This window comes from Populus nigra, chromosome 10, assembly GCF_951802175.1.
Source record: "Populus nigra chromosome 10, ddPopNigr1.1, whole genome shotgun sequence".
NCBI lineage: Eukaryota > Viridiplantae > Streptophyta > Magnoliopsida > Malpighiales > Salicaceae > Populus > Populus nigra.
In genome coordinates this window covers 7,710,692-7,738,590 of record NC_084861.1, presented here as the reverse complement: position 1 = coordinate 7,738,590, position 27,899 = coordinate 7,710,692, and the positions used below count along the sequence as shown (strand labels likewise).

General features: G+C 34.8%; 3 protein-coding genes and 1 non-coding gene across 5 annotated transcripts; 3 read left to right on the top strand and 1 right to left on the bottom strand.

The window, feature by feature from the left end:
- Window positions 1–481: 481 nt before the first annotated feature.
- Window positions 482–5,104, top strand: LOC133705487 (cysteine-rich receptor-like protein kinase 43). The gene is made up of 6 exons (XM_062130737.1): window positions 482–890; window positions 1,001–1,137; window positions 1,873–2,083; window positions 3,169–3,403; window positions 3,525–3,678; window positions 4,520–5,104. The coding sequence occupies exons 1-6, from the start codon at window positions 827–829 to the stop codon at window positions 4,880–4,882; spliced, it is 1,164 nt and encodes a 387-aa protein (XP_061986721.1). The 5' UTR covers window positions 482–826; the 3' UTR covers window positions 4,883–5,104.
- Window positions 5,105–9,025: 3,921 nt separating this feature from the next.
- On the top strand, window positions 9,026–10,151 carry LOC133705489 (HMG-Y-related protein B-like). The gene is made up of 2 exons (XM_062130738.1): window positions 9,026–9,295; window positions 9,387–10,151. Exons 1-2 carry the CDS (start codon window positions 9,161–9,163, stop codon window positions 9,885–9,887), a joined length of 636 nt encoding a protein of 211 aa, XP_061986722.1. The 5' UTR covers window positions 9,026–9,160; the 3' UTR covers window positions 9,888–10,151.
- Window positions 10,152–13,476: 3,325 nt separating this feature from the next.
- LOC133705486 (phosphoglucomutase, cytoplasmic) lies at window positions 13,477–22,986 on the top strand. 2 transcript variants are annotated; one of them, XM_062130735.1, is made up of 18 exons: window positions 13,477–13,745; window positions 14,002–14,083; window positions 15,845–15,900; window positions 17,349–17,462; window positions 17,565–17,627; window positions 18,150–18,266; window positions 18,371–18,471; window positions 19,052–19,111; window positions 19,210–19,309; window positions 19,426–19,583; window positions 19,662–19,757; window positions 20,601–20,664; window positions 20,754–20,835; window positions 20,938–21,113; window positions 21,197–21,273; window positions 22,048–22,180; window positions 22,489–22,605; window positions 22,692–22,986. In XM_062130735.1, the coding sequence occupies exons 1-18, from the start codon at window positions 13,665–13,667 to the stop codon at window positions 22,761–22,763; spliced, it is 1,749 nt and encodes a 582-aa protein (XP_061986719.1). In that variant the 5' UTR covers window positions 13,477–13,664; the 3' UTR covers window positions 22,764–22,986. The 2 variants fall into 2 exon arrangements, with proteins under 2 accessions (XP_061986719.1, XP_061986720.1); XM_062130736.1 differs by lacking the exons at window positions 13,477–13,745; window positions 14,002–14,083; window positions 15,845–15,900 and adding an exon at window positions 17,074–17,107.
- A 1,145-nt stretch (window positions 22,987–24,131) lies between these two features.
- Window positions 24,132–24,205, bottom strand: TRNAV-AAC (transfer RNA valine (anticodon AAC)). The gene has a single exon. It is a non-coding gene; the product is annotated as a tRNA-Val (tRNA).
- Window positions 24,206–27,899: the final 3,694 nt, after the last annotated feature.

Sequence of the window (27,899 nt, the reverse complement as noted above, 5' to 3'; positions counted from 1 at the left end):
ATAATCCTATATTGTCTATATGATTATGTCATGAATTCGTGCTCGAAGGAAGACAAAAACAAGAAGTATTCAGTTGACCATTTGGTTTTTTATTTTTGTTTTATTAATTAAGGTATCCGGGTTAGTTTACACATACATTAACTAATCTCACAGATCTTGAAATTAACAACCATATAATTTTTTAATGGCTCTAAAATTTATATAATCTAAACTGATAATCTCTAAAAAAACAAACTTAGAAGCTAAACAAAATCTAATCAATTAAACTAAAACCTTTAAATTTTCCATTTTGTTAATTAAATCGAGTTGTTGCGGTTATATATCATATTTGAACGAATCAATGTCTCATTCCACAAGAAACACATCACCACCCTTGAAAACACGGTGTATAGCATCTTAGGTCTGCACTAGGAACGCGCTACGCTACTGGTACAAACATTTTTTTTTAATATGAAAAAACACTTTGATGAAGTCAAGAAAAAAAAGTACGATGATCGAGATAAATAAAAAATAAAGGACTGAAAAGGAGAGTTGCCATTAAAATCCAGGGTTAGCTTACCCTATTTCGGTTTCGACTATTCTAACAGGGATCATCTTGTTTTCTCATTGCCAGCACAGACAAAAACACCTCAAAATCATTTAAAAAGAAAGAACAATTAAAAATCTCAAGAAGAGTCGATCCACCTTTCTCTTTCTAACCAAGAATTTAAAAAACCTGAACACCCAGAAATCAGTCAAAACCACATATTTCACTTGAAAATATCAGTGTTTATCTCCTGTAGCAGTACTTTCCCGTGGTCTTTTCTTTTAGCAGTTCTTGAAAACTATGACGAAGCCCAATAATTTCTTGCAGAATCTGATGAAGCCTTTCAAGCTCAACTCAAGCAAAGGTAATTAAGAAAACCAGTTCATTCTCTTGGATTAAGTTCTAAGATGCTATGTGTATGACCCATTGATGATCTAACTGCTTGGTCTCTTGGTATGTGATTTGATTGACCAGAGGGACCTGAAGAGGACTTGGAGAAGATTGCTGAACAGGAACAGAAGCAGTTTTCTTTTGAGACTTTGCTCTCTGCTACCAAAGATTTCCACCCAACTCATAAGCTCGGTGAAGGTGGATTTGGACCTGTATTCAAGGTAAATATTTTATATTTCTCTCTAATTGGGTGTGTTAGTGAATCCCAAGTTCTGTTTGGTCAAAAGAATTGGAAGAGTTATCATGCTCTTTTTGGTGTTTTCTTTCAAGAGTTGATGGTTTTTCTCTCTCTCTCCCTGTGCTTGAGATGAAGAATTGATGGTTATTTGTATCAGTTTATCATTATTATTATTTTTAATAAATATTGTTGTCATTATATTGTCTGCCACTGCGTTTTGGATCCTTAACACAATCATGCATATAATTCGTATCACATAGGCATATAGCCTATAAAACGTTAACAAAATGGCATTTGCTACATCAAGTTCTGCCAATTCTGTCTAGAATGTTTTGTGTTATTGAATAAGACTTTTTGAAATGAGACTAATTGTGGCCACTAGCCATGAAGAAACACAATCAACCTGATTATCCAACTGCGCGAAACAAGTTTAAGATCTTGTAATTTAAAGGGTTATACTTGTATACTAATGAGAATAGATGCTCTCAGTACTGAATTAGTTAGAGGATATTTTTCGTTATATAACTTGTTCAAAGGGAAAAGGCCTATATCTCTGCTGGTACACACACGCACACACAGGAAGCTAGTAAGTTATTCCACCTATCTTCTGTAGATCCTGAACTTTAATCCCAATCTTGACGACGCAAGAGTTCCTAGATATCTAGGAAGGGAAATAAGGCAACTGAGTGTTCTTCTAACCCTGGAATGTTTTAAATAGGGGAAGTTGGATGATGGGAGAGAGATTGCAGTGAAGAAGCTGTCTCACAGTTCAAATCAGGGGAAGAAAGAATTCATGAATGAGGCAAAGCTATTAGCACGAGTCCAGCATCGAAATATTGTAAATTTGTTAGGATATTGTGCACATGGTGTGGAAAAGCTACTGGTTTACGAGTATGTTGCCAATGAGAGCCTTGACAAGCTTCTTTTCAGTAAGTGCCAGTTAAAAGTTTGTTATTCTAGGATTCCTTTTCCTTTTCATGTTCTGTGACATTACTTTCCCACTTGCTCTTCTATGAGATGAACTAAGTTCAATTGAATAACACTAGCATGTTTAAGTTTCAATCTCTTCTCCTACAATTGCTCGATGATTATTTATGTTTTTGCAAAACGTATTTAAAGAAACTTGGATTTTCTTTCTCAATTTGGGGTTATTAATGATTTTTAGACCTTTGAAAGTTGTAGCAGATCTATATTATCAAGTGTTGTCTTTGGTGGATAGAAAGGAATCATGTTGTTATACGGGTTCAGTTTCTAAAGCAATTTGATCTAATGAGTAGCCTGACTGGATTAAATTAACCAAACATTTCCTTGACAACCAGCATTTTGTTTCCAAAGGACCTGTGATGCTGAATTAGTGGCACATTCATGTTCTAAATTTTGGTGCCAAGAAACTAACAACAGATGGTCAAGACAATATCATGTTCTTCATTACACGACTGTTTAAAAAAAAAAGGTTTTACTTTCAACTGATCTTATTTTCTTAATTTGTTTTGTGATTAAAATTCCAACGTTTGTTTTGATTTGTGTATTTATTTCTAGTCATGATCTCTGGTTTGAGAATTAAATATTCGTAAGACAGATGATTTTCTTGTTCTTCACCTGTTCCAGCATTGTGGACCCATTCCTGAAAGACCTTGTTAAAATCATCGTTGCATAAATAAGTTGTCCTTGTCAGCTTGCTCCACCTTGCGAGAGAGAAATATCATGAGGTTTTGACTTATCTACTTCTAAAAGCTTGATTTTGAACATGAGTGCCCCAGTCAACTGGGAATTTTTGTAACATGCCTCTTTTGACCAGTTCTAGCCCAACTGTGGAGGCTTGGAACGTAATCCCATGCCTCACTGACTTCATAAAAAGAAAGAGAGAAGGAAGGAGGTCTTCAACCTGCCTCTAACCAATGAGTTCCTAAATTATTACATAGTAAAAAAGCACAACATGATGGTTGTACACTTGATTTTTCGTTGACATTGCTGTGCCCCAATCAAAATAGTCATAGTGATGATTTTCATGCAGAATCTGACAAGAGAGGACAGCTTGATTGGAAGAAGAGATATAATATAATAATTAGCATTGCTCGAGGTTTGCTTTACCTTCATCAGGATTCTCACAGTTGCATCATCCACCGTGACATCAAGGCAAGCAATATTTTACTGGATGACAAATGGGTTCCTAAGATTGCTGATTTTGGCATGGCCCGTCTGTTCCCGGAAGATCAAACACATGTCAACACCCGTGTTGCTGGTACCAAGTATGTTTTCAAATTTCGACCACCATAATATATGGGCGATATTTTTATGATTTGAACAAAGTCTGATTGCTTGGTATAAAGTTTGGGAATGATATAATAATTGGCTTATGATTGGCAACAGTGGGTATATGGCTCCAGAGTATGTCATGCATGGACATTTATCGGTGAAGGCAGATGTATTTAGCTTTGGGGTTTTGGTTCTGGAACTGATCAGCGGCCAAAGAAATTCAACATTTAGTCAACAGCATGTTGAAGCACAGAATCTACTTGATTGGGTAAGGACATGATTTGTCATTTAACTAATTCATATTATGGCGTTTTGTGGTGTTGTAGGTTTCATTTAACTAATTCATATCATGGCGCTTTGTGGTGCTGTAGGTTTCATTTGTCCATATTTGTTTATCAATTTCAATATCGTTGCTGGTTTGAGACTCCAGCCATCTTTTTTGCCTTCTTTGAATCTGGTTTGGGACAAAATTGGGAACAAAAATTTGGCTGATAACTTGTTGACATATAGGCAAGGTTATGTCAAATTAATGTTGTTTAGAATTGTGAAAGAAGTACTCAGTAAATTCGTTGAATGAACTCATTCTTAAATTCTGCCCACTGCTCCTGGTAAGATATATATATATATATATATATATATTTTGTTATCCTCTTGGCCAAAGATAACTTAATGTTGAAGATAATAATACATCAAGAAAGTCAAAATTGCAACGCAATCATGAAGTTTTGAAGTGTTCTCACATAAGAAACCTTTTCTTATTTTCTGGGCATAAACCAAGAAAAAAGAAAGGTAAATATTGTTTGATCTTGGGAAAAGCTATAAAATCCAAATTGACATCAGATAGTATAAATATGCTGATTTGGGAAGAGCCTACGGCCTACCTAGAGGATTCGATGGAATGGCAGTGAATCAAAGCTGGCTTTGGGAAATTGTTTCAAGCTGAGGTGCCCATATTATTTTCAATTAATATACATGGGCAACCTTGCATATCTGTTCTGAAATGACTTGTCTGCTACTACTTGGAGAAGCACCTGTGGAATTATATATTTCTATTATTGTGTTTTCCAGCATTTCGTATGGTTTAAAGCTTTGTTCTGCTGTTGGCGCAGGCATATAAGCATCACAAGAAAGATAGGGGTTTGGAGATTATGGACCCAGAATTAGCATCCTCAGCAGTCACCGAAGAGGTGAAAACATGTGTTCATATAGGGCTGCTATGCACACAAGGTGATCCACAGTCGCGGCCGCATATGCGACGTGTTGTTGTCCTGTTGTCAAGGAAACCTAGCAATCTAGAAGAACCAGGCAGACCTGGAGTTCCTGGTTCTAGATATAGGAGATCTCGTAGGCCAGGAGGAATGTCCTCAACTGCTGGAACATTCGGTGAATCTGATTCCCGTACATTTAATTCAAGCTCAAGTACTAAAACTGCCACCGCGTCTACCTCAGCTTCGAGAGAAACGCCCCCTTGAAGGCTAAAGCATATTTTAATTGGAATTATTTTCTTATTCTTTTTATAATGTAGGCTGTCCTTTAGTGTGTAAATGTTAGCGGAAAGTTAGTGGTTAAATAGAAGCAATACTGATTGCTCCTAGTTATTTATTAGATGGAAAATGGCATTAACAAAGTAGTCTAGGGTTGGACTTTTTCTGTTACAAGAGAGGTAGAGGAGGAGAAGAAAATGAGGTTTTGAATCGCTGGTATCATGGAGGCCGATGTCTCTCTCCACTGCAGCCCTGGAATTTAATTGCCAGCGAAGAGTTGCATTGACATATTAACACTTACCATATAAACATTATCAAGGCTATACCATCAAAACTTCCCATATTAACATTATCAATTAATAATAATAAAAAAAAAAACTAAAGAGTATTGACATGCTCAAAATATATATTATATATTGGATAGTGTTTTATGTTTTTTTTTTTTACCCTTCAACAACGTGTTTTTTTTTTCAATTTTATTTTTAACATTAGATTGTTTTGAGAATTATGATTCATGATTTTTTTTTGTATATCGATCTCATAATCTTAGTTTTTTTTTTTATTTAAACTTTTGATATTAGATCTGTTGGAAGTAGAGTTTTGTAAAAAAAAATTTAATTTGCTTTCTATGGGATTATCCTGATCTCATGACCCGAGTTACGGGTTTGATCGTAGATAAAGCATGAACTTTGATGTCATACACATTTCTAGTGGCAAGTTATAAATTGTGGGTATCATCGGCTAACAAGAATAAAAAGTAGCAAATGACCTAAATGGGTTGAATTTGTCTATACATAATTCAAGATGCATGTCTCGTGATTCCACTGAAAACTGAGGATGCACCCTATTAAAATGTTTCTAGGCTTCACCATCAGAAAGATGCACCATCACTTTATTTTTTGTGTCATGCGAATGATGTCATGTCATGTGTTCATTAGTATTTGGAGACATGAATAACCTTTATAGTTTAGGTATGACTAGGAAATATCTATGTTTTCTATGTGCAACAAGAGTCTTTCCCTTCTAGTTCTGAGTTAACAATGAGCATGCTCACGTGTTCTGCACTCGATTAACTTTGCATTTTCAAGAGAATACAACATGTAAAAGTTTAAACATATGCTAATTTTCTAGTATCATAGGTCGAGGAGTTTCATTGTGGATTTAGTAGCATAAAAGTTTTTTTCTAGTCTATTTCCTTCAAGTAAAATCTTTTAGCTCATTCCATAATTTTGTTATACTGCTGATAATTTATTGTGATTTGTATACCCATCCCATAATGGTTCATCAGAATCTTTTTAGATATAAAAAAAAATATGGTCCCGTCTATATTAGATCCTCCATTTATGATTGGACATTCGCTTGCATTATCCTGATTCATTCTCATCACATCCATAATCATGTTCATATAAGGATTAATATTGTTATCTACAACTCCATGCACGTTGTTAAAACTAAAAGTGAACCCAATCATCTTTTATACCACAGTCTAGGAACATATGGTTCTTCGTGTGCAAACCAAAACATTCATTTCTTCATAATTTTTTTTTTATAAAAGACGCATTGTTACACCATTTGGATAATAAAAGTCTTTATTTTTATACTTTTTATATGGACATCTAATACCGCCTTCATTAATATTTATCGGATTAGATAGTGCATAATTAATAAAACCCCCAACTCCATTACAATAATCCATCATATACAACCCTTCAGGTAAATCTCAATACATCCATGAATGATCATCCATTATTTTTATCAAACATACATAAACTATTGGTTTAACTCAAACTTATTCAATATGTTTTAATCGTACTTTTAATTCATTATCAATTATCTATATAAATTCAAATTTCCATACATTTACCAGAATTTTCAACTCAACAATAAAATTGACAAGATATAAATTTTTTTTCAGGTGATTTTTTTTCCTAATAGGTTATATATCGATCTCATGCATTTAGCTTTTTTTTTTTCCTTTCAATTTCAAACTTCAATATTAGATCCGTTGGAAGGGGCTTCGTAATTGTTTTCAATTTGCTTTCTATTGGATTATCGTGATTTTATGACCCGAGTTGCGGGTTTGGTAGCTTAACCAGAGTTGACTCGAGTTATTTTTCTCATAACTCAGGTCATGATTTTGGCAGGTTAACATGGGTTAACTCGAGTTATTTTTTGTCCTTTTTAATTTAGTATATTTCTTTCAATTTCATCATTTTAATATTGAGTTGATTAAGAATTAACATTTATATATATATATATATATATATATATATATATATATATATATATATATATATATAGAGTTGTCATGGTCTCGTAATACTTTTTTTTTTCTTTTTCTCTCTCTTTTTATTAGGCCTTTTTCTTTAAAAAATTGTTTTGTTTTTAATTTTGACCTTCAATATTTAGTTGGTTCGAACCGGGCTTCATGAATTTTTATTTATTTTCTTTCTATTAAGTTCTTTCGATCTCATAACCCGAGTCGCAAGTTTGTCGAGTTAACCTAGGATGACTCAAATTATTATTATTATTATTTGTTTTTTTTAATTGTTTGTTTTTTTAATTTTATCATTCGATAATAAGTTGTTATACAATTGTGCTTCATAAATATTTTTGATTTGTTTTTTATGAGGTAATCTTATTCTTATCATTCGCGGCGTGAGTTTGTGGGGTTAACCCATATTATTATTTTTTGGTTTTTTTTTTTAAATAATCTTCTGATTTCTTCGCCCAATAATGGATTGGTTTAAAGGTAGACTTTATAATTTTTTTCAGTTTGCTTTTTATAGTGTAATGTCGTTCTTATTACTCGGGTCGTAAGTTTAGCTGGTTTGAAATCAGGCTTCATGATTTTTTTCAATTTGATTTCTATTAAGTTATCCCGAATTGACTCAAGTCATTTAAAAAAAATTATATTTTTAAATTTTTATCCTTAAATATATTTTCTTATTGAAAGTTAAGCTTTCTAATTGATTTTATTATGTTTTTTTTGACGAGGCTACAAGTTAATTACTTGAGTCCTAGAATCTGCAAATAAAGTAAGCTAATATGAGGTAATTTGATATGTCACTATCTCGCCATTAAAATGTCGTGTCCCAGCATTTAAAAAAAAATTCATATTTTTATATTTTTTTACTATATAAAAAAAAATAACTGAGTCATGGCATGGCTATCTAGGGTCGTCCTAGAGGAAGTACACAAGGAGGACGCTTATGTAACCAAGTAAAGAAGCAGGAGAGGTTCCGTGCATCTCATAGGGAAGAACAGAGAGTGGGCACAAGAAATATATCACCGCCCTCGGTTCTGAATTATGATTGACAAACAAAAATTTGTTCCTGGCCAGCCAAATTATTCGTCGAGCCAAACAGAGCCTCCCTTTCTGTCTATCTGTTGCTCGATGTACTAATCCAAACGACAACTCGGATCAAGAAAGGGACCAGATTTACTCGACCTTGCGTTCCTTTTTCACGTGTACTTGGACGAGTGCTTCTTCTTCTACATTCATCATTTTTTTTCCCGTCACCTCTTTCTTTCTTATTTTTATTATTTACTCCCTTCCATCCCCATTTTTAATAGAAGTTCCGTCACTGCTTCCTCCTCCTCCTCTTCTTCTTTATTTTTTTTTAATTTTCCATTTAATTGGATAGTTACAGAGAATATATCTGAGGATTCAACTTACAGTTAATATCCATGCTTAAAACAATTATATATGAATATCATTGTGATTCCTAAACGCTGGATCCCTGATGGTGCAAGAAGTCCGGTCATTTGTGGAATTTCAACAGCAAGCTCAACAACTATTCGATTTCTTACAAGATTCGTGTCAGATTTTAACTGGCTTTAGAAAACAACTTTCCCTGCGATTATTCCTATCTCCAATAAGAATACAACACGTTCGTAACTCTATTTCATAGGCAATAAACACCTCCTTGTTGTAGAAACACCATTTAAAAAAACAGGGACAACATCGTAAATTCAAATAGCATAAATCTAAAATCCCCAATCTAGCCGCTACCAGGTCATCAATCCGAGTCCTTCCCTTCTAAGCAAACCGAAACCGTCCGATCAAAACCAAAAAACACAATCCCCAACCGCTAGATCCTTCATCAACCCCTCGTCTTTCTTCACTTTCCTTTCCTCTCCATCCAATCCTCAAGAAAACCCCTCCTTTTTAAATCCAACCCTTTACCCCCTTTCCTTTCTCCACACCAAACACACACAGTTCCTTCGATCTCCTTCTCTTTTAGAAAACATTTGTCTGTTTCCATGGCTACCATCACTGAAGATTCTACTAACCCCCAACCTCCTCCTCCAGCACCACCAGCACCACCAGCAGCAGCGCCAGCTCCACCCCAACAACAGTCACAGCAACAATCCTCCACTCCCCCTCAGTATCCTGAGGTGACAATTTCATGAGATGGCGATCGATGCTATTTCTTTGTTTATTTCCAGTTGTCTGGTTTATAATGTGTTTTTTCCCTTCTGTTTCCAGATGATTATGGCGGCTATTGAGGCATTGAACGAGAAAGAAGGGTCAAACAAGACATCAATTTCGAAACAAATTGAGTCAACACACCCCGATCTGCCACCTGCACATAGCACACTCCTCTCCCACCATTTGAATAAGATGAAGCAAAGTGGTCAGCTTGTTTTGGTCAAGAATAACTACATGAAGCCTGACCCCAACGCTCCCCCGAAGAGAGGCAGAGGCCGCCCTCCCAAGCCTAAGCTTCCAACCCCAACTGGAACTGTTTCTGGACCTCCCAGGCCACGTGGCCGCCCTCCCAAACCAAGGGATCCTTTCGCGCCTGTGGCTTCCCCTAAGAAGAAGACGACAAGTACTGGAACTGGGAGGCCACGTGGTCGTCCACCTAAGAACGCTAGCACGGCGGTTCCCGCTGCGAGTTCTGGTGGTGCTCCACCCAGCGGTGCGCGGAGAGGAAGGGGGAGGCCGCCTAAGGCGAAGCCAGCCGTGGCACCCGTCGCTGGCTGAGTGGGATTAGAGCAAGGGAGAGAGGAGAGATAGGAATCAGTTTCTTTAATCTTTTTTTTTTTTTTCCTTTTTAACTTCTTTTCTTTTAGGTAGACAAGGGAACTACTAATTGATGTTGTAGCTTAAGCTTTAGCGTTCTTTTAAGTTTTGAATTTAGTTTCAATTAAAATGTGGTGAGCGGTATTGTAATGTTGAGCTTGGAGGGGAAGGTTGGATTATGTGACCTTTGTAATTTTAATTTAATTTGCCTTGTAAATTTGATCAGTGGCCGTGTATGCTCTTGCTGTCGTTATCTCTCTCTCTCTGAACAAAAACAAAATTAAGGGAAAAAGAAGAACACAAGAATGAAACTTTATTCTGACCGCTTTTTTCACATGGTATTTCTCTATATTTCAAGGCTTCAAAATTAATTTTTATATTTATGAGTGTCTTCAAGAAGCAACGCATGGAGGTAGTCGGTGAAAAAATGTTTAATGTCGCCATTAGATTAGGCTTTTGCTTTTCAAGAAAAAAAAAAAAAAACTGCGGGCAAACCTTTACAGCTATATTTTATTTGATGCAGCATATGCCCAGCATGTTACTTTTGGATGGCATGCTTGAATGCCTTTTGTTTTATATAATTCCTATCACCTTTTTTTTCTTCTTTAAATAACTGGACAAGAAAAAAAACTAGGCGGGCTAAGGTGGGCTTTGACGAATTTTGAAATTTTATGTCTAGATAGGTGTGATGGTCCTCATCGTGACTCGTGGCGGGGGCTATAATAAGAGCCTGCAGATCCCTTTTTCCAGTTTTTGGATGGCTGAGGTATCTTCTCATGGTTCCGACTTCTGACTACGCTCCTAGTCGATTCATTCGAGTGCGTGTCCTAAATTGGGCTGGATCTTATGCTAGCATGGCTTTTCGTACATGTTCGTTTTACTGTTGGTGATTTATCCAAAGATACGCAATTAAGGGCTATTGTTTTTGTGAGTTTTTTCCTCCCCACCTAGAAGGGGCTTGAGCCTAGAAGACACGATAACATGTGGGTAGCGGTGTCAGGCAATTCCAGTTATATACGATGCCGTAAAGAAAGAACGCCATCAAATACTAGATTCCCACAGCCATTTCAAAACCAAAAATTTGCTAGCCAATCCATGCTAAAGTTGTCTTTTCTGCAAAAATTTATTTTTTTTCATCAGATTGAACCTCTTAGTTTCTAGCGAAAAAGTAAACAGCATGTATGGTAATATTACATCGCTTCCTATGCTTGCTGCACAACCCTTCGGAGTTTTTTCTAGCACAGTGGATAAAAAATATTTTGTAAACTAGCGCATCATAGTCACTTGCGCAGGTCGAACCTCTGCGGGTCATTGACCCGTCTTGTGTAATTAAGTTGATGCAGGTAGAGGGATCTGTGCCAGTGATAAAAATTCAGTAACATTCCTTTTTTCAATTAATCAATCTATCCAAAATATAAACCACAAAGAAATCGGTGCCAAAGGTTGCTGCTTGATTTTGGCCGTTGCCTGACTGCTATCCAAATTTACAGAGCAAATGTGTGAATAGTTTTAGTTAATTTGAAGACAAATATAGCCTTCTTCATGGCTGCACTGTCGCGCAGGTCATCTAATTTGCGGATCAGAATCCTTGGAGAGCACACTCTGAACATATAAGATCAGTTTCTCTCACTGGTTAACCACCCATTTCTTCCATTCTACTAGGAAACATCAAGGATCGCACTGTTATCGTTGGATTTTGCTGGATATGGGGCTAGCCTGCGAGCTGCAGCAAAGATAGAAATAGGGCTCTTTTGACGTTCTATTTTGCTGGATAAGTGAAAAATGATTGTATGATCTTGGCTTATCACTGTGCTGCTTTGAACAGTCCTTTCTTTGTCAACTTGCGCAGCCACCACATGCCCGTATCAACTTGCGGCGCGAGTCTAGTTTGGGAAATATTTTTTCCGCTATGCTAGTTTGAAAAAAAAAAAACTGACTTAACCAATTCCTTTCTCATCAGAAAGCCCAACAGCAGATAGAGTGAGGCACCTCTGTGATTGGAAGGAAATGCCATCTTCACTGGCCAAATCAAATAGAATCACATTAATTTAAGACCAGTCTTCTTGGTTGTCAGTAAGAGAACACTCTTGTTTCATCGCTCAAAAACCATGCACCAAGTAGAGAGAGTTTTCCAATGCACAGAATCTCCTCTTTCTCCTGATTTTCATCTTATCGTAAAAAAAGAAAATGGAAAAACTCAACCTTGGGTTAAACAGTTTTTTCATAGTCTGTTCAAGGGAATTATAACTCCTGTTTTTAAATGGGCTGTGTGAATCTTTGACTTCTACTTGTAAATCACCAACACCCTCTTCCTGATTCAAACCCAGCATCTTCCACTTAGAGGATGAAGGAAATGTAGCGAGGTCATCGGTTGCTTCTCTCTAAAGGCAAGGATTGATGGAGGGGCAGAGTTTAAAAGAGGATGTTTTATTGATTTAGATGCTATATTGCCCACATGCTAGATCTCTACACATGCACATATGAGTTTCTTCATCCTATATGCTATAGAAGTTTTATTTTATTCCGACTCGAAGAAAGTGGCCAGTTAGGCTAATCTCTCTCGCTTCCTTCAATTTGTTTTTTAGTTTCTGCCACCAATGACAGTACTTCTACCTTTTTCTTTTTTATTACTGCAATTCAAGATTTACCATCCATTAGATAAATTTCCTTAGTCTGAGTCTTCTTTTTGCTAATACTTTTGATGGATTATTGAAAAAGATTGTACTAGCTGTCTGTCTAGTAGTAGAATAACTCTCAATTTCTTCAGATCTAGTTTCCAGATCTTCAATTTCTCTGCAGAGTTTCATTCTATGTTTTTGAATGTCCTTCTAGTAGCAAGTAGGCTTATTTCATTTTGTACGCGGAAGAAATATATAATATTTTTGTTGATTTCAAAATCTAGATGTAAGAACATTCATCAACGTTAATTTAAGGAAATATCGCTATGACAAAAAAAAAAAAAGGAAAAGGAAAAGAGAAGTAAACACCTTTTGCATTAACAAATTCAAAAAAATTATCCATAATTAATTGTGGTTTGGTTAATTAACTTGAGTTTATTAGAATTTATTTTTAATTAAGTTTTGTTTTTTAATTAATTTTATCATTTAATATTAAATTAATTGAAAATAAGCTTTTTAACATGTTTTTTTTTAAGATTATCCTATAAGTTTTGTAATAATTTGACTTAGGTTAATTCATTCATGTAATTTCAATATGTTTATATCTTAAAATTAAATTAAAATATAACCCGAGTATAAACTTGATTTTGAATTCATGGTCGCAAATCTTTTGTACATTTCTCAATTGAGTCATTTCATCCATTCCCACTGTTTTTTCATCAAATTTATTAAAACGACACTGTATTTCATAAATCAGTCACATTTGACCGGAAAGTATGAACAGACATTGACAAAATGACCCTGTTGAAAATGTTCGAAACCTTCGGGACCGAATTGAATAAATACATTGTCCTAAATCTTAATTGACAATAGATATATAGGTTAGGGATTAAAATGGGGTTTTTTCATTGAAGATCCACGGGAATCGTTCACTGTCACTCTCACCACACTGCCGCCAAGTGTCAGCCGTCGAGCCAAATAATAAACGACAACTGCGAGTATTACGTATACCCACACCGAATAATCCTCCTCAGATACCCATTCCCTCACCTCTCCTTGAGCAAGTACCATAATTTTTAAGTCACAGTACAGCCCTTTTGCTCTCCCCTGCTAGAAAAAAATGGTGCTATTCAATGTTTCACGAGTGGAGACCACTCCTTTCGGAGACCAGAAACCTGGAACTTCTGGCCTTCGCAAGAAGGTTTGGTTTCTTTTTTCTTTCTTTCTTTTTCTCATTACTATTGATTGATTCTCAATTGCATTCAGATCTGTCACATTCCATTTCTTAGCAGTTGATCTGCTTGATTTTTCGCGTTCAGATATCTTGAATCTGAATTTAATTCTTGTGCTTCCGATCCCAGTCTGATGATTTGTTAATTTCTTTCTGTTCCTTTTTCGATTGAATTATCTTTTTGTTAAATCTATCCTGTGCGTTTCTTGCGGTTGGTTCTTTTCAGGTGAAGGTGTTCAAGCAACCTAATTATCTGCAGAATTTTGTCCAATCAACCTTCAATGCCCTCACTCCACAAAATGTTAGAGGTGAAGTTTGATCTGTCATCTTCACCAAAGAATTGTTTGCATCTGAACTTGGATCTAGCGTCAAACTCGTGCACCTTAAAATTGGGAATTATAAAATATTTTAACTGCTAGAACAGAACCCTGCTGTCTTGCTCGACTTTTGTTTTTATTTCCTTGTTCCATCACGGCTTGAAAACATTTCTACCCTTGATGACCATCTCGCCTTTGGGCCCTTACTCTGAGGTTAAGACAGTGTTCTCCATCCTCTGTACTGAATCGGACAAGAGATATGTGTTCTAATAGACAGATATAGTTGAAAATTTTCACAAATTGACCAATGTTCTGTTTTGTATCATTTTTTGCAATTTGATTTAAGTTATTTTTTAATTCTTGATTCAAAGAAAAGTCATACAATCATGTTTGGTTAAAATAAATCTTGACTTATATTAATGAGTTTTTATAAAATTGATTCAAAATTTTGCCGGGATTAACGTTAAAATTTTCAACTTAATTTGTTAACTTGAACTTATATCACCTTCCTTCTTTAGAAAATTGATTTTGTGGCATTTATTATCAAACATACTTCTAACTGAACTCATCTGTCTCAATTTATTTATGGAAGTTAATTTTTGAATTATGACTCACAGTTAAAAGTTATTTTTCATTAGCTTGCATTTGGTTCAACTTTTTCTAATTGATTTAAGTGGTGTTTAACTTTTAACACATAGAAAAGCAATGTTGTCAAGAGTTGCTGAGGTGCTCGCCTAGGGGCTCCAGGCGTGGCTAGGCCCCAACGCCTTTATTAGCCTCAGGCATTGGATTCCAATGAAGCGCTGCTTAGGCGAGCGCCTTGTGAGTGAGTGCAGGGTGTTAAGGCTAGCGCGTGCTTGAAGTTCTTCCTTTTCAGCTGGATTTTTCTTTTTCTTTAATTGATTTATGTTTTGACCTATTTGTTCATTTTATTTAACTGATATTTATTTTTTCTTTTTAATCTATTTGTATACTTGCTACTTTAAATTATCTTATTTTGTTTTAAGGGTGAAAAACATAATTTTATATGACTATGCTATGATATTTTATATTCTCTTTTGATTTTCTAATGATTTAATCGTAATTGGGAAGACATATATTTTAGATTTATATAAAATAATATAATATAATATTACATTTTTTTTTTAATTTATAGCATATTGCCTTGGTTCATTCAGCCAAGCGCCTAGGCGTGTGCCTAGCGCCTCAGGCATTTTTATAGGCTTGGCATCTTTTAGTGCCTTTCGCCTTTGACAACACTATATAAAAGTCATAAATATGTTTGATTAGAAATAACTTTTGACTTATGGATTCTAACTATACTGCATCAAAAAAGTTGATTCAAGTCATTTTTACTATACATGCTTCGAACTTAAAGTCTTTTTAACTTATTTTTATCATTAGTTATTTATGAAAAACAACTTTTGAATTATGACTCAAAGTTAAAAGTCACTTTTCATAAGCAATGCCAAATGGATTCTTAGTCATTCCAAATGGACTTTATTCTTTTACCAATTACCTGTGCTTGAATGCGATGTGAAATATAAAGTTCTGTTTTTAATTAAGAGTTTCCCAAGGTTACTTAATTATCCATTCTTGTCCTTTTGCATGCTATTAACACAATCAGTGACACTGATCGCCAGTGTCTATATCTAATGCCATTATGCATAACTGCTGATCATTTCCTGTTGAACAACTTAGTCTATTTCTGATATTTTGTTTTTCTTCCTTTTTCTTTGCCATTGTAAGCAGGTGCTACACTTGTTGTTTCTGGTGATGGTCGCTATTTCTCAAAGGATGCCATTCAGGTACCATATATAATATGTGCTGTGGTTATAATGTTACCAGATCATGAAATGTTTTGGCTGAACTATTACTTTCATGCCGTTGGATTTATTTTCAGTTTTGAAGGGCACATGCCTTTTAAATTCTTCCAGCTCTATTGAGCATTTGTGCGGATGCATGTCCCTGTGTGTGTTTGTGCAGCCATGCAGTCACATTACACTGTGGACATGTATAATTCTGTTTGAAGTTTGGAATACATCTGTAATTGGGCTGTAGATGGGTAGAGAGGTCTAAGATTCACCATCAAGGTTTGTCAATTTTTGATGGATTGATTGCACCAAATAAACATCCTTTCTTGAGTTCTTTAATGAGTAGAAGAATCTAGAATATCATCCTGAACAGAATCTATTAGCCAACTGACACTTTATATGAAATGCTGAAAGCATGAGAAAGGAAGCTTTTCTGATCATCTCGATCACCCCATTAAGCATTTGAGCTATAAAATCAATCTCCTGTCATCATATCAGGCTTGCAGTCAGCTTTCAAGTAATCCTGGATTGGTGGTCACCAGAGTAGAATGAGATGTTTAAAATCTCAGCTGATGTTTTCAGTTCATGTTCTTCCATTCCTGTTCCTCGCTTACAAAGCATTTGCAACAATAAAGGCCTGTAGATTGAACTTGTTGACATCAGACTTCTTGTGTCATGTGAACCAAGAAAACACCTTAATTATTGAATATGGCCATGAACTTTCTGAATCATTTGTTTTAAAATATAAACCTACTTTGTGTGGTATAAGCTCTCAAAGTGTGTTTTTTCTTGAGTATTTTATGAGTTTTAAGTGAGCTGAACCAACTAGCATCTTCTTAACCTGTGTGATTCTTTAATGGAATGCATGGGCAATATCTCTGACAGGCACATATTGTGTGCTTGATTATGAGTTCTTTTTTGGCTACTGGTTTTGAGCATGGCTATCCATTCCAGGCCAAGGCAGACAGTTCAATGTTGTGCTGCTCCCAGCCTACTCAAATCATCTTTTCTTATTCTCTTAAGTAGTCTAGGATATGTGGCATAGGTTTTTTCACTATTATTGGTGATTCTTGGATAGCTACAATAGAGGGGAGAATGTGCTATTGGTGTATTTTGTGGATTTTCAGGGGGTTGGGAACTCTTATCATCTTCATTTCTGTTACACTTACCATTTTCTTGGAGGATACGTCAACTTCATGTTGTAAGAATTCGCTCTCGCTCTCCTTTAATAGTATGGCCTTTGTTGTCTGAAAAATATCTACAGTCTCTTCCTTGCTTTCTCTCTCTGCACAGTGCTGTTTTGCTCTTGCTTTTTGTTTTTCTGGGAGGGGTGGTATCCTTGTTGTTTGTGACTGTTAATAGTATGCATGCATGTTTCAAGCAGTCAAACCTCAATGGAAAAGTCATATATTCGATCCAAATTTATTTTATTCCATTGGCAGATTATTACTAAGATGGCAGCTGGAAATGGATTAAGACGTGTTTGGGTTGGTCAGAATGGACTGCTTTCAACTCCTGCAGTATCTGCTGTAATACGTGAAAGAGTTGGGGTAGATGTAAGTAATCGACTTGTCTTGTGAGCTGGGCTCATCTCCTTCAACAATAGTAACAATAGTCTTCTGCACAATGAGTTTTATACCTTTGAACTTGGATGTCAGGGATCCAAGGCAACGGGAGCATTTATATTGACAGCAAGTCACAACCCAGGTGGTCCTAATGAGGTAAATAGAAACCGTTGTGTTTTTTTTTTAATTTGTTTTTTATATTTTTGGTCTGGGATTGTGGTTCTTAGTGACAATTGCAGCTCTTCAATCTTTATTATGTTTCGGATGAAAAGAAATGGGATATGATGTCACCTTAAGGTGGAAAACAGAAAGAGGATGTTGATCAGTAATCAACAATTATTTAGCATCCTGCCATAACTAATAAAATTTGCAGATTCTTTTTTTTTGAGTGCCAACTTCATTTTTTTTTTAATCTTTCTTTCCTTTTTGATGAAAGAGAATGTATCAATACTAAAACAAGTGGAAGTGCAATCTCAAAAAGGTGGGCAGGTCAGCCCAATCTTGCTGAATATCAGCTCATGCATGCTAAAAGCATTTGAAGCATGGCAGCGCTAGGATGCAAGAGAATCTACTGTTATCTCATAACAAATGTCTGGGAGTTTATTTTGTTGTGTGGTAATAAGGAATCCTGTGTTATGTTATCTAAATCATGCTTCTTTTTTTGTCTCTCTATTGCAGGATTTTGGGATCAAATATAACATGGAAAATGGTGGACCTGCTCCTGAGGGAATCACAGATAAGATTTATGAGAACACTAAAACAATAAAGGAGTACTTAACTGCTGATCTGCCTGATGTATATCCTTCATCCTTGCCTTCTTATGTTTCATTTGCCTCGTACTGTTTCTGTCAAACTGCTCCCAGTGTTTCATTAACTATGTTTGTATGTGCTGCATCCAGGTGGATATTACAGCAATTGGTGTAACCAGCTATCGTGGGTCTGAGGGACAGTTTGATGTTGAGGTGTTTGACTCGGCTAGCGATTATGTCAAATTGATGAAGTAAGCTGTTTCCTGTCTAAACTGCAAGTTTTCTTTAGTTTTGTTTCTAGGAGACACTTCACTGAATATTATTAATGATGCTATTTATTTAGCTATAGACAATCACTTGAAGACATATATATCATTTCTATTTGTGTACTTCTAAGCAGACTTTATGAACTTTATTGGATTGCAATCTCGCGGACATTTGTTTTTTACCCCTCTTTACACTTCTGTATTATGCACTATGTTTTGTAGCTTACTGGATTATCCGGACATGATTATTGGCATGCTTATGATGCAGAATAATATATTAAAATTTAGGATACTCCTTGGATGCCCAAGGAATTTTATTGGCTCATATGAAGTACAGAGAAAAGGTGAAATGATTTTATTTTTCATTATGTGATTTTTATAACATTGCTAAAATTGACCTAGCCCCTTTGCCTTTTGAAATCAAGCTTCAAGAATTTGCACCATGTCTTCTCTAGCATGCTATGCATGCAAATTAGAGTCAGTAGATTTTTCATGGTAGAGCTGTATTATTTTGCATGTTCTCTTTCTTTCAAAAATATTGAATGCTTCTTTAACAATTACCCAGGTCTATTTTTGACTTTGAGTCCATCCGGAAGCTCCTTTCCTCTCCAAAATTCACTTTCTGGTATTTAGATGGTGTTATTTACTTCTCTTGTAAATTTCTGTTTCTCATGTATGCTATATCAACTTGATAATAACTTTCCTTGGGTCATCATGTTGAAGCTATGATGCACTACATGGAGTTGGTGGGGCATATGCAAAACGCATTTTTGTGGAGGAGCTTGGAGCACAAGAAAGCTCCTTATTGAACTGTGTACCCAAGGTGCTGCTAAGTTTGTGATGCTATATGTGATAAATTATTAGTAAGATCTCTTTTTCATCTTTAAGCACTTATTATTTATATAAATTTTCATGCTTGTGCTTGGAAAATGCAAACAGGAGGACTTTGGAGGAGGGCATCCAGATCCCAATCTCACTTATGCGAAGGAGTTGGTTGCTCGTATGGGATTGGGTAAATCTAACTCTGAAGTTGAACCACCAGAATTTGGTGCTGCTTCTGATGGTGATGCTGATCGTAATATGATCCTTGGTAAAAGGTAGCAACCTTTAATTTTTTCGTTGGAGAAGTTACTTTTCACTAAATCTTTCATTTACAACTCTTGCTATTTTATCAGGTTCTTTGTTACTCCATCAGATTCTGTTGCCATCATCGCTGCAAATGCAGTGGAGGCCATACCATATTTCTCTGCTGGTCTAAAAGGAGTTGCCAGGTTGAAAATATTTCTTTGCTTACTTTCGATGTTCTTTGTGTATGTACAGTATTTACTTCTTATTGTTGTAGTAGTATATCTTAATGGATGCAGTGCACAACATACTCCTTAACAACTAATATTCTATATGCAGAGCAAAGAGTGGCGTGCTTGACATAATAATCTTAATGAAATTAGAGTGGAAAAACTTTTCAAGTTCCACATGCAAAACCATAGCCAGTAATTAACATTGCTACGCTAATTTTCTATGACATGAAAGCTTGTTTATTGCATGAAACTCCCATTTCTGAAGTTGTCAGGGAACAAGATGGAGAGTAAAAAAGAAAAAAGAAAAATGGAGAGTAAAAAGAACATGATGATTGAGAACATATTAGATTAAGGGTTGTTTGAGTATCCAATTGCATTAGCTGTATAAATTTTGAAGGAAGTTGTTTTGTTGAAATAAGTTTCTTTTTAATCTTTGTGTAGAGAATCATGCAAAGTAACTATTTATTACAAGGCACATAAAATACATTAATATTGTTATTTTTTTCTTTTTTGTTTTGAGCTTGTATGTGTGCATGTCATGCACAATAACCTTTTTATTGTTTTGGTATATGAAAACTGGCCTTGAGTGCTTCCATTATATCTCATGATTCCTGCATTCTATATCAACCGAAACTTGATGAGTCTAAAATTCTTGATAATATCTTGGTATTATTGGGCCCTATCTCATTGGTTAGGTCATACATGTATTTTTTTTATTTTATGCTTTCTCCGTGGAAATTTCTGTATAATGTTTGTGTATTTGATGCTTTCTCCGTGGAAGTTTCTGTATAATGTTTGTGTATTTGCTGTTTCTAGGAGCATGCCAACATCAGCTGCCCTTGACGTTGTGGCAAAAAATCTGAACTTGAAATTTTTTGAGGTATGTCATGGCCTCATCAATTTTTTATATGGGTCCTCCTTTGCTATTGTATGGTCATATAATTTGGTTATTCATTGTTCAAATGCCAGGTTCCAACTGGATGGAAGTTTTTTGGTAATTTGATGGATGCTGGTTTATGTTCAGTTTGCGGGGAAGAAAGTTTTGGAACTGGTTAGTCTTTTGTGTCTCTGCGTGTGTAGTAAATCATCTTATGCTTGGAATTCTTATTAAGATGTGCAAAGGGTCTTTTGTTGTAATGGCATCTGTGAACAGGCTCAGACCACATACGTGAGAAGGATGGAATTTGGGCAGTTCTGGCTTGGCTATCCATTCTGGCTTACAAGAATAGAGAAAATCTTGGTGGTGGAAAGCTTGTGACAGTTGAAGATATAGTTCACAACCATTGGGCTACCTATGGTCGCCACTACTATACTCGATATGACTACGAGGTACTATGTTCTTAATTTTTTCATGCCGCCTCTAGAAACAAGAGATCTCGGACTGTCATGTAATTGGTACATTGTTCTTGAAGAATGTTGATGCAGGTGCAGCAAAGGAATTAATGGCATCCTTGGTCAAACTGCAATCTTCCCTTAGTGAAGTTAACGAGTATGTCTGTTTATATACATTTAAATTCTCTTTCTTTATCAAGCTAGCATTTTTAATCAATCCTTTTAAGGATTGAGGTACAACTGTTTTATTGAGTGCCTTTTATTTTGCTCTTACTTATTTTTAGTTACCTGCTAAAGCACATTCTGCTTGTACTTCAAGTGCTAAAATTCTAACTTGGTTTTGGTGTGAAGATACGGAATGATATCTTTGCATTTTATTCAGTTGCTTTTAGCTGTGAATTTATCAATTTGGTTCCATGTATAGTCCTAGGTGCGCAAAGTTTCAAAATAAATCTATTTTAAGAAATGATAAAAGGAACAGTCATTAATTTATTTTAGTTTTTTACTATTGATATTGCCATAAACAGTAAAAAAAAACAAAAAGGTATGTTTTTTAAGTTTTAACTTTGGTCCTTGTTGTTTCAATTTTTTTAAATAATAAACTTAAATTCTTTTTTTATTATCAACCTTTAATTTAATGTAGGAATGTTTTTCACCACTACGAATATGCTGAGAGCTCGAAAATCGAAACAAGTTTTAAAACTTAAAACCATGGCAATACAATTTGAGATGGTGAAATTGAAAAGAAAAGTTTAATGACCATAACTATATTTCAAGGATAAAAAAGGGACAAAATCAATTGTACTATAGCAATACACAGTGCAATTGTCACACTATCCACGGTAAAAGAAACAGTGAAACCATGTTGTCTTTTAGTTTTTATAATAATATAATAATGAGGAGGAGGAACTTGAATGGTTTATTTATGCAGGATTGTCAGTGGTATACAATCAGATGTGTCAAAGGTTGTTCATGCTGATGAGTTTGAATACAAAGATCCTGTTGATGGTTCCATTTCAAAGCACCAGGGTATTCGATATCTGTTTGAGGATGGCTCAAGACTGGTAAGCTGATTCTCTTGCAAAGCTTTCAGCTTGAGTAAGGTCATTGGAATAGGACTTAGATTGGTGTGGGACAAGCAATATCTTGTGAGCTGAACTAAAGTCTATATCTATAACAGCTGATTGCAATTTTTTGCTTTATTGTTGTTGTACCTGCAAGAAATTAGAAATTATTGTAGAAGTGTAAGCATCCATTTCAGTTGATTTCTTGTTTGATTAACCTGGAATCATGAATTATTTCATTCTTATGGATGCATTCCTGTTTGAAATAAAGAATTTGCTGGTTATCATCTCCATGAACATCGGTGCAGGTTTTCCGCCTCTCAGGAACTGGTTCAGAAGGTGCTACCATCAGACTCTACATTGAGCAATATGAGAAGGATCCATCAAAAACTGGAAGAGATTCTCAAGATGCCCTCGCTCCTCTTGTATTATCCCACGTCTCATCTATTTTTTATTGGCCAATGTCCATCTCACCAGTTCTTGAGGCTGATTTTTATGGTCCTCTTTGCAGGTGGCAGTTGCTCTGGGGCTTTCTAAGATGCAGGAATTCACTGGCCGATCAGCACCAACCGTTATAACATAGATGTGAGCTGCTAGGCGCAGCAGTGGGGATCAGAGTCACCTTGGATGTGGGAAGTGTGGTCTTGATAAACCATGCTTTTATATGTTGAATGCTTTTTAAGAAATCCAATAATGCTACATATGCTTTTCTTTTTGTCGCCTTACCAAAAAAGGCAGGAGTACGATTTACTAAAACACGCTGATCCAAAGTTTTGAAGTTCAAAATAAGAATTTTTCTCATGTTATCTTACATGTGTTGTGAGTTGAGTGTTTGTGTACGAACAGGCTGTAATTGATGTGCTGCCCAGCAGTTTTGGAGCTTGTAAAAAGTGTGAAAGATGCTTGTTGATGTCTTTACCTGCACTTCTCAGCATGGCTGTCAATTGCATTTGCACCAAGCACGAACAAACAAAATTTTTCATAGGCCGATAAACACAGGAATCCAATCTATCCCGGAAAAAAAAAATCTTGCACAGTTCCTGCATAACAACAAAAGAATGCAAATTACTTGAACCTGTCTTTAGTATAACTTACAGTAACTATTTAAGTTCTTTTATATTTGTGATTGCTTGAATATCAGTTTATTCATCTTTTTTTATTCTAATAATAATTTACTGGAACAAAAAAGAGCTGCTTATCAACTCTAAATTCGTACAAAACTGAACACTTATTTGTAACTCACGAAGAGTTAATAAACATGTAATATTTATTTGAATAAATGGTCATAAGAAATAACTTTCAATACACTGCATGGATAAAAGTAGACATAAAAAAACTTTGATGAGTGTAACTTAACTGGTTAAGTTCTGGATTTGTTTTTTAAAGGTCATCAGTTCGAATTTCACAAACCTCAAGGTCACTGAAAGCTTATATGGTCATTAACATTAAGACTCGTGGAATTAGTCGAGGTGCGCTCAAACTGGCCCGGACACCCACGTTAATAAAAAAAAAAAGAGTGGACATAAAAAGTTTGATAATTCTCTTAAATCCAAATATCAAAGTACTCAATTATCTGAATTAAAACTACAGCTGTGTAAAAAACCGAGACGATGAGGAACCTTTATTGTCATGAAACACATTTGGGAAACATGAAAATTTGAGGGAGATAGGACTCGGGGTTAGATACTGCTAGGGAGGCAAGGTAGGACTTGAAGTTGTGGAGGCCCAGCAGGAGGCCTATTCTGCTCTTTTCTAGTTTTCTTTATGGAAGATCATATGAAATCGAGCTCGCCATTCTTACCATATGTGTCTTGAGCCGAAGTTGTTTTTTGGGCTTTTCTATAATCTATTAATAAACGGTAATTACTTTTATTCAACAAATAAAAAATATAAAAGAGATGTCATTTTAATTTTTTAAAATTTTAACTATAAAAATTCATTTTATACAAGTTGGCGTCGCCCGGACTCGAACCGGAGACCTTCAGTGTGTTAGACTGACGTGATAACCAACTACACCACGACACCTTCTGTTCTTTAATGTTAAATACAAATATTAGGATTATTAATGAGGTCCTTTATAAATAACATGTTTACACAAGCCATGTGAACGGTGGACCACACAAAATTGAGTTTTACTGATTGGAACAAGTGGGCTAGCAGAGACATACAGTGACTCCTGAGCGCATTATAGAAATAAAAGCTTCGAGGATGGGTAATTTATGTATCAAGAATTATTGTATTATGGATTTAATAATATACTAAAAAATCAAAATAATTCAAGAATAGAGTTTTGAATTGGATAATCGGTAAATTAATTGATCTTAGTAATTACATTCATTTTTTATATTTAGATGGTTGATAATTTATACTTAGTATATAGTAAGTTAAGATGGTTTATGACTAGTATATGTAAAAAAATCTTGTTTTTATAGACGTGAAAATTCTATGATGATAAAATCAATAACTTTGTAAAGAGAAAAAAGATGTAATATTTTAGAGAGATAGACTCTGAAAATATATGTATTAAAAATATTAAAAATGAAAAAATTATAAATTTTTATTCTGAAGATCTCAAGATGTATTTATAACTCATGATTTTTTTCTGTTTATAAAGAAGATAGTCTATAATATAATTTCACCATGAAAACATTTATAAGCATTACTAAATAAAAATATCAAGGAAAGAAGAAAAAGGCATCGAGTACGTGTTTTTGAATTCAAAAGTTAGGGCAAGACATATCATTTGGGGATTGGATTTAGATAGTGTGCCCGAACCCGCAAGGATGATAGGAGTGCCCAGCACCTGGATGGGGCGTTGGGGAAGCCCAGCACCAGGGCTCGGGCTGGTGCCCAACAACCTTTTTTCTAGGCTTGATTGTTTCTAGCCGAGCCTTGAAAAAATGTTTGGAAATGGACCAAAAATACTAGACCCGTACGTGACCACTGTAGGTTTGTGACCATTGATTCGTCACAATTGTTAAAGTATATGATGGTTTTGCCTTTCACAGTACCAGTCAAGGATAGAAGATTTGAGGGATAGAATGGTCTTTTAAAATGTTAATTTGATATTATAAAATTAATCATGGGTGAATGAATCGGTATCATCAAATTGATCAGTATAACATAATGTTTTCACAATTCATTAGGAATCGCACTATTCCTTTACATCGCAATCCTCCCCTCCTCGCTACATCTGAGGTATGAAAAAAAATTAATTTATTTTCTAAAGTTTTTCAATTTTTACATCTAGTCTCTTTAGTTTTACATCTTTATGTTTTATTCTAAATCTTTATTTTATAACATTTCAGTCTATAAATATTGAAAAAGATAAATAAATTTGTCAAAAAAAAGATGAGAGGTCCAGAAAAAATGATCTTAGTGTCTCTATATTTGTCATAAAAATAAGAGTTCAATGAAAATAATTTTGTCTTTTAACCATGCCATAAAACTTAGATTGGAGCTTAAAAAAAAATTGATTTTTTTTTTATATTGACTAGAGAGTTTTTCAAATTGAAAATAGAGTTATTAAAGTTCTTGTAATATCTTTTGAATGTTTTTAAATGAAAATAACTTGAAATTTAGATTTTGGTTCCCAAAACTGGAGTCAATTTCTTGATCAGTGGCAAATGACAGTACTTGGGATATGTTCTAGTAGACAAGGGATTGTCTGCACAGCTGAACAACACTTAAATAAAACGTCATCTATTATATTTTAAAAAATATAAAATAAAGGATATATTGTCTATTTAAAAAAAAAAACAAAAGGGTTATAAAAATGCTTGATAGCCTTTTTTTAAAAGAGTCATTCACAAGGGCTTCATTAACCTGACCCTTAAATTATCTTTTATATACTTTGAAATAAAATCTTTTTAAAATAAATATTTATAATAATATTTTAAAAATTATTGAATTAAAATAAGATTATAGCTTTTTATAATAATATTTGTAATTAGTTAATGAGTAATTATATACGAATCCAATATGTCATCTAAAAAAATAATATTGCAATGTAAATATCAATAAGAATAAAATATATTTTTTGTTATTTTTATCTTGACTTTGTTATGTAGTTCCTGCAAACTAATTATTCTTTTATTCTCCCATACGAACGTATAGAAACAATAAAGACAATATTTGTTTTCAATTATGATAAGTTTTTATTTTTAAAAAATACCCCTAATAAAAATGGCATGTTTTTTTCGGTATAAAACTTGTTATCATAGCTTGTTTTTCTGTATTCCACAGTTTATTACATTTATGCTATCATGAACCAGTTGAAATCTCAATAATTAACGTTTATAAAATATTTTTCCGTATATCTATCTTTTAATTTTTAATTATTATTGTGAATATCATCTTTTAATTTTAATCTTTAATTAAGATTCATAATTACTTTTATAATTTATCAGTTTATATATTTTTGAATGCATTGTATTAAACATATTTCTCAATTTATAAATTTTGTGATATAAAAAATTACATTAATAACTAACAAGTCTTTCTATTAAAAAATAATTTTCAAATTTCTCTCACAACGCGGGCGCAATGACTATTTGATCAATAAAAGAAATATCGAGTATCGAAACCTTTGGCACCTGTTCAGTGAATTTTCTAAATCTATCTACGGTTGTATTTCTCGTGTCCTTGCTCACAGCCCTGTAACGATTCCAGTTCAGCTTTCCGATTTGACTGGTGCAACGTGTCATGTTGTCATCGAGCGTCGTTTCATGGTAGCACGAGGAGGTGACACGACAGGATATGATGGCCGCGAGCAATAGTTGCGTGGTTGAAATGAAAACCCGGACTGTTGTTTTTTCTTCCTCTGGAATCTGATGAAAAAAAAAAAAGGGGGCCGGATGTTATAATATTGATTGTGTATGGCGAGGAGTCGGACACAAAAGACGCAGATAAGTTTGCATCCCGTGAACCCTGAAACAACCTGTAGTCTCTTCATTTCACGGGCTGATCATGTCCCCTAGAATAATTCCAAAACCCTCACGCGCCGAATTAAGTCGAACAGAACAGAAATTGCTTTCACATTGTCTTTTTCCTAGTTTGCTGCCTCTTGCCTCGTTTTTTATGGTTCGCTACCTGTTGAACTTGAGCCATGCGCATCTCTGTTCGCCATTGGAGAAAAAAACGAAAAAAACCACCTTTTACATTAACTGGCTATGTGTTCAGGCCGGAATCCGGCCACCAGATTCAATATATGCGTGATAGCTTGATCTCAAGGGGACAATTTTTATATAAACTGCCAAAATTAGTCGGGTGTGTTCTGCGCAGATCATTTTTTTTTTAATTAAGCCTGTACGTACATGCTATGCTAATTCTTCTAGGTTCTTCCTTCAGAGATACTACCCAGTACACTAAACGGATTAAAGAATTCAATCATGCAACAATTAATGTCTCTTTACGTATATTATACATACCATCTAATCATGAACTGGCTTGCATCCTCCAAGATCTTAAGAGACACGGACTCACTAAAGAAGAGAAGAACCGGTGACCGGTTTCAAGGACTTAAAAGCTTAATCTCAAATGCTGCATGGTTCCACGCAAAAAAAGGGGAGAGTGCTGTATAATTCAAGATCTAATGAGCCTTTGATGGATAGAAAACATTGAATTGCTTGGTAATCGGAGTAATTTAAAAGCAGAGGCTACATCACTGAAAACAAGCATCCCCTTGGCCACCCTCTATGTATCTTCCTGTTAATTTCAT

Coding starts and splice junctions, on each gene's coding strand:
- LOC133705487 (XM_062130737.1), top strand. CDS start 827: ATGACGAAGCCCAATAATTTCTTGCAGAATCTGATGAAGCCTTTCAAG. Junction 891..1,000: donor CAAGCTCAACTCAAGCAAAG/GTAATTAAGAAA, acceptor TTGATTGACCAG/AGGGACCTGAAGAGGACTTG. Junction 3,404..3,524: donor ACCCGTGTTGCTGGTACCAA/GTATGTTTTCAA, acceptor GATTGGCAACAG/TGGGTATATGGCTCCAGAGT.
- LOC133705489 (XM_062130738.1), top strand. CDS start 9,161: ATGGCTACCATCACTGAAGATTCTACTAACCCCCAACCTCCTCCTCCA. Junction 9,296..9,386: donor CTCCCCCTCAGTATCCTGAG/GTGACAATTTCA, acceptor TTCTGTTTCCAG/ATGATTATGGCGGCTATTGA.
- LOC133705486 (XM_062130735.1), top strand. CDS start 13,665: ATGGTGCTATTCAATGTTTCACGAGTGGAGACCACTCCTTTCGGAGAC. Junction 18,267..18,370: donor TAACTGCTGATCTGCCTGAT/GTATATCCTTCA, acceptor TGCTGCATCCAG/GTGGATATTACAGCAATTGG. Junction 22,181..22,488: donor TTGAGGATGGCTCAAGACTG/GTAAGCTGATTC, acceptor ACATCGGTGCAG/GTTTTCCGCCTCTCAGGAAC.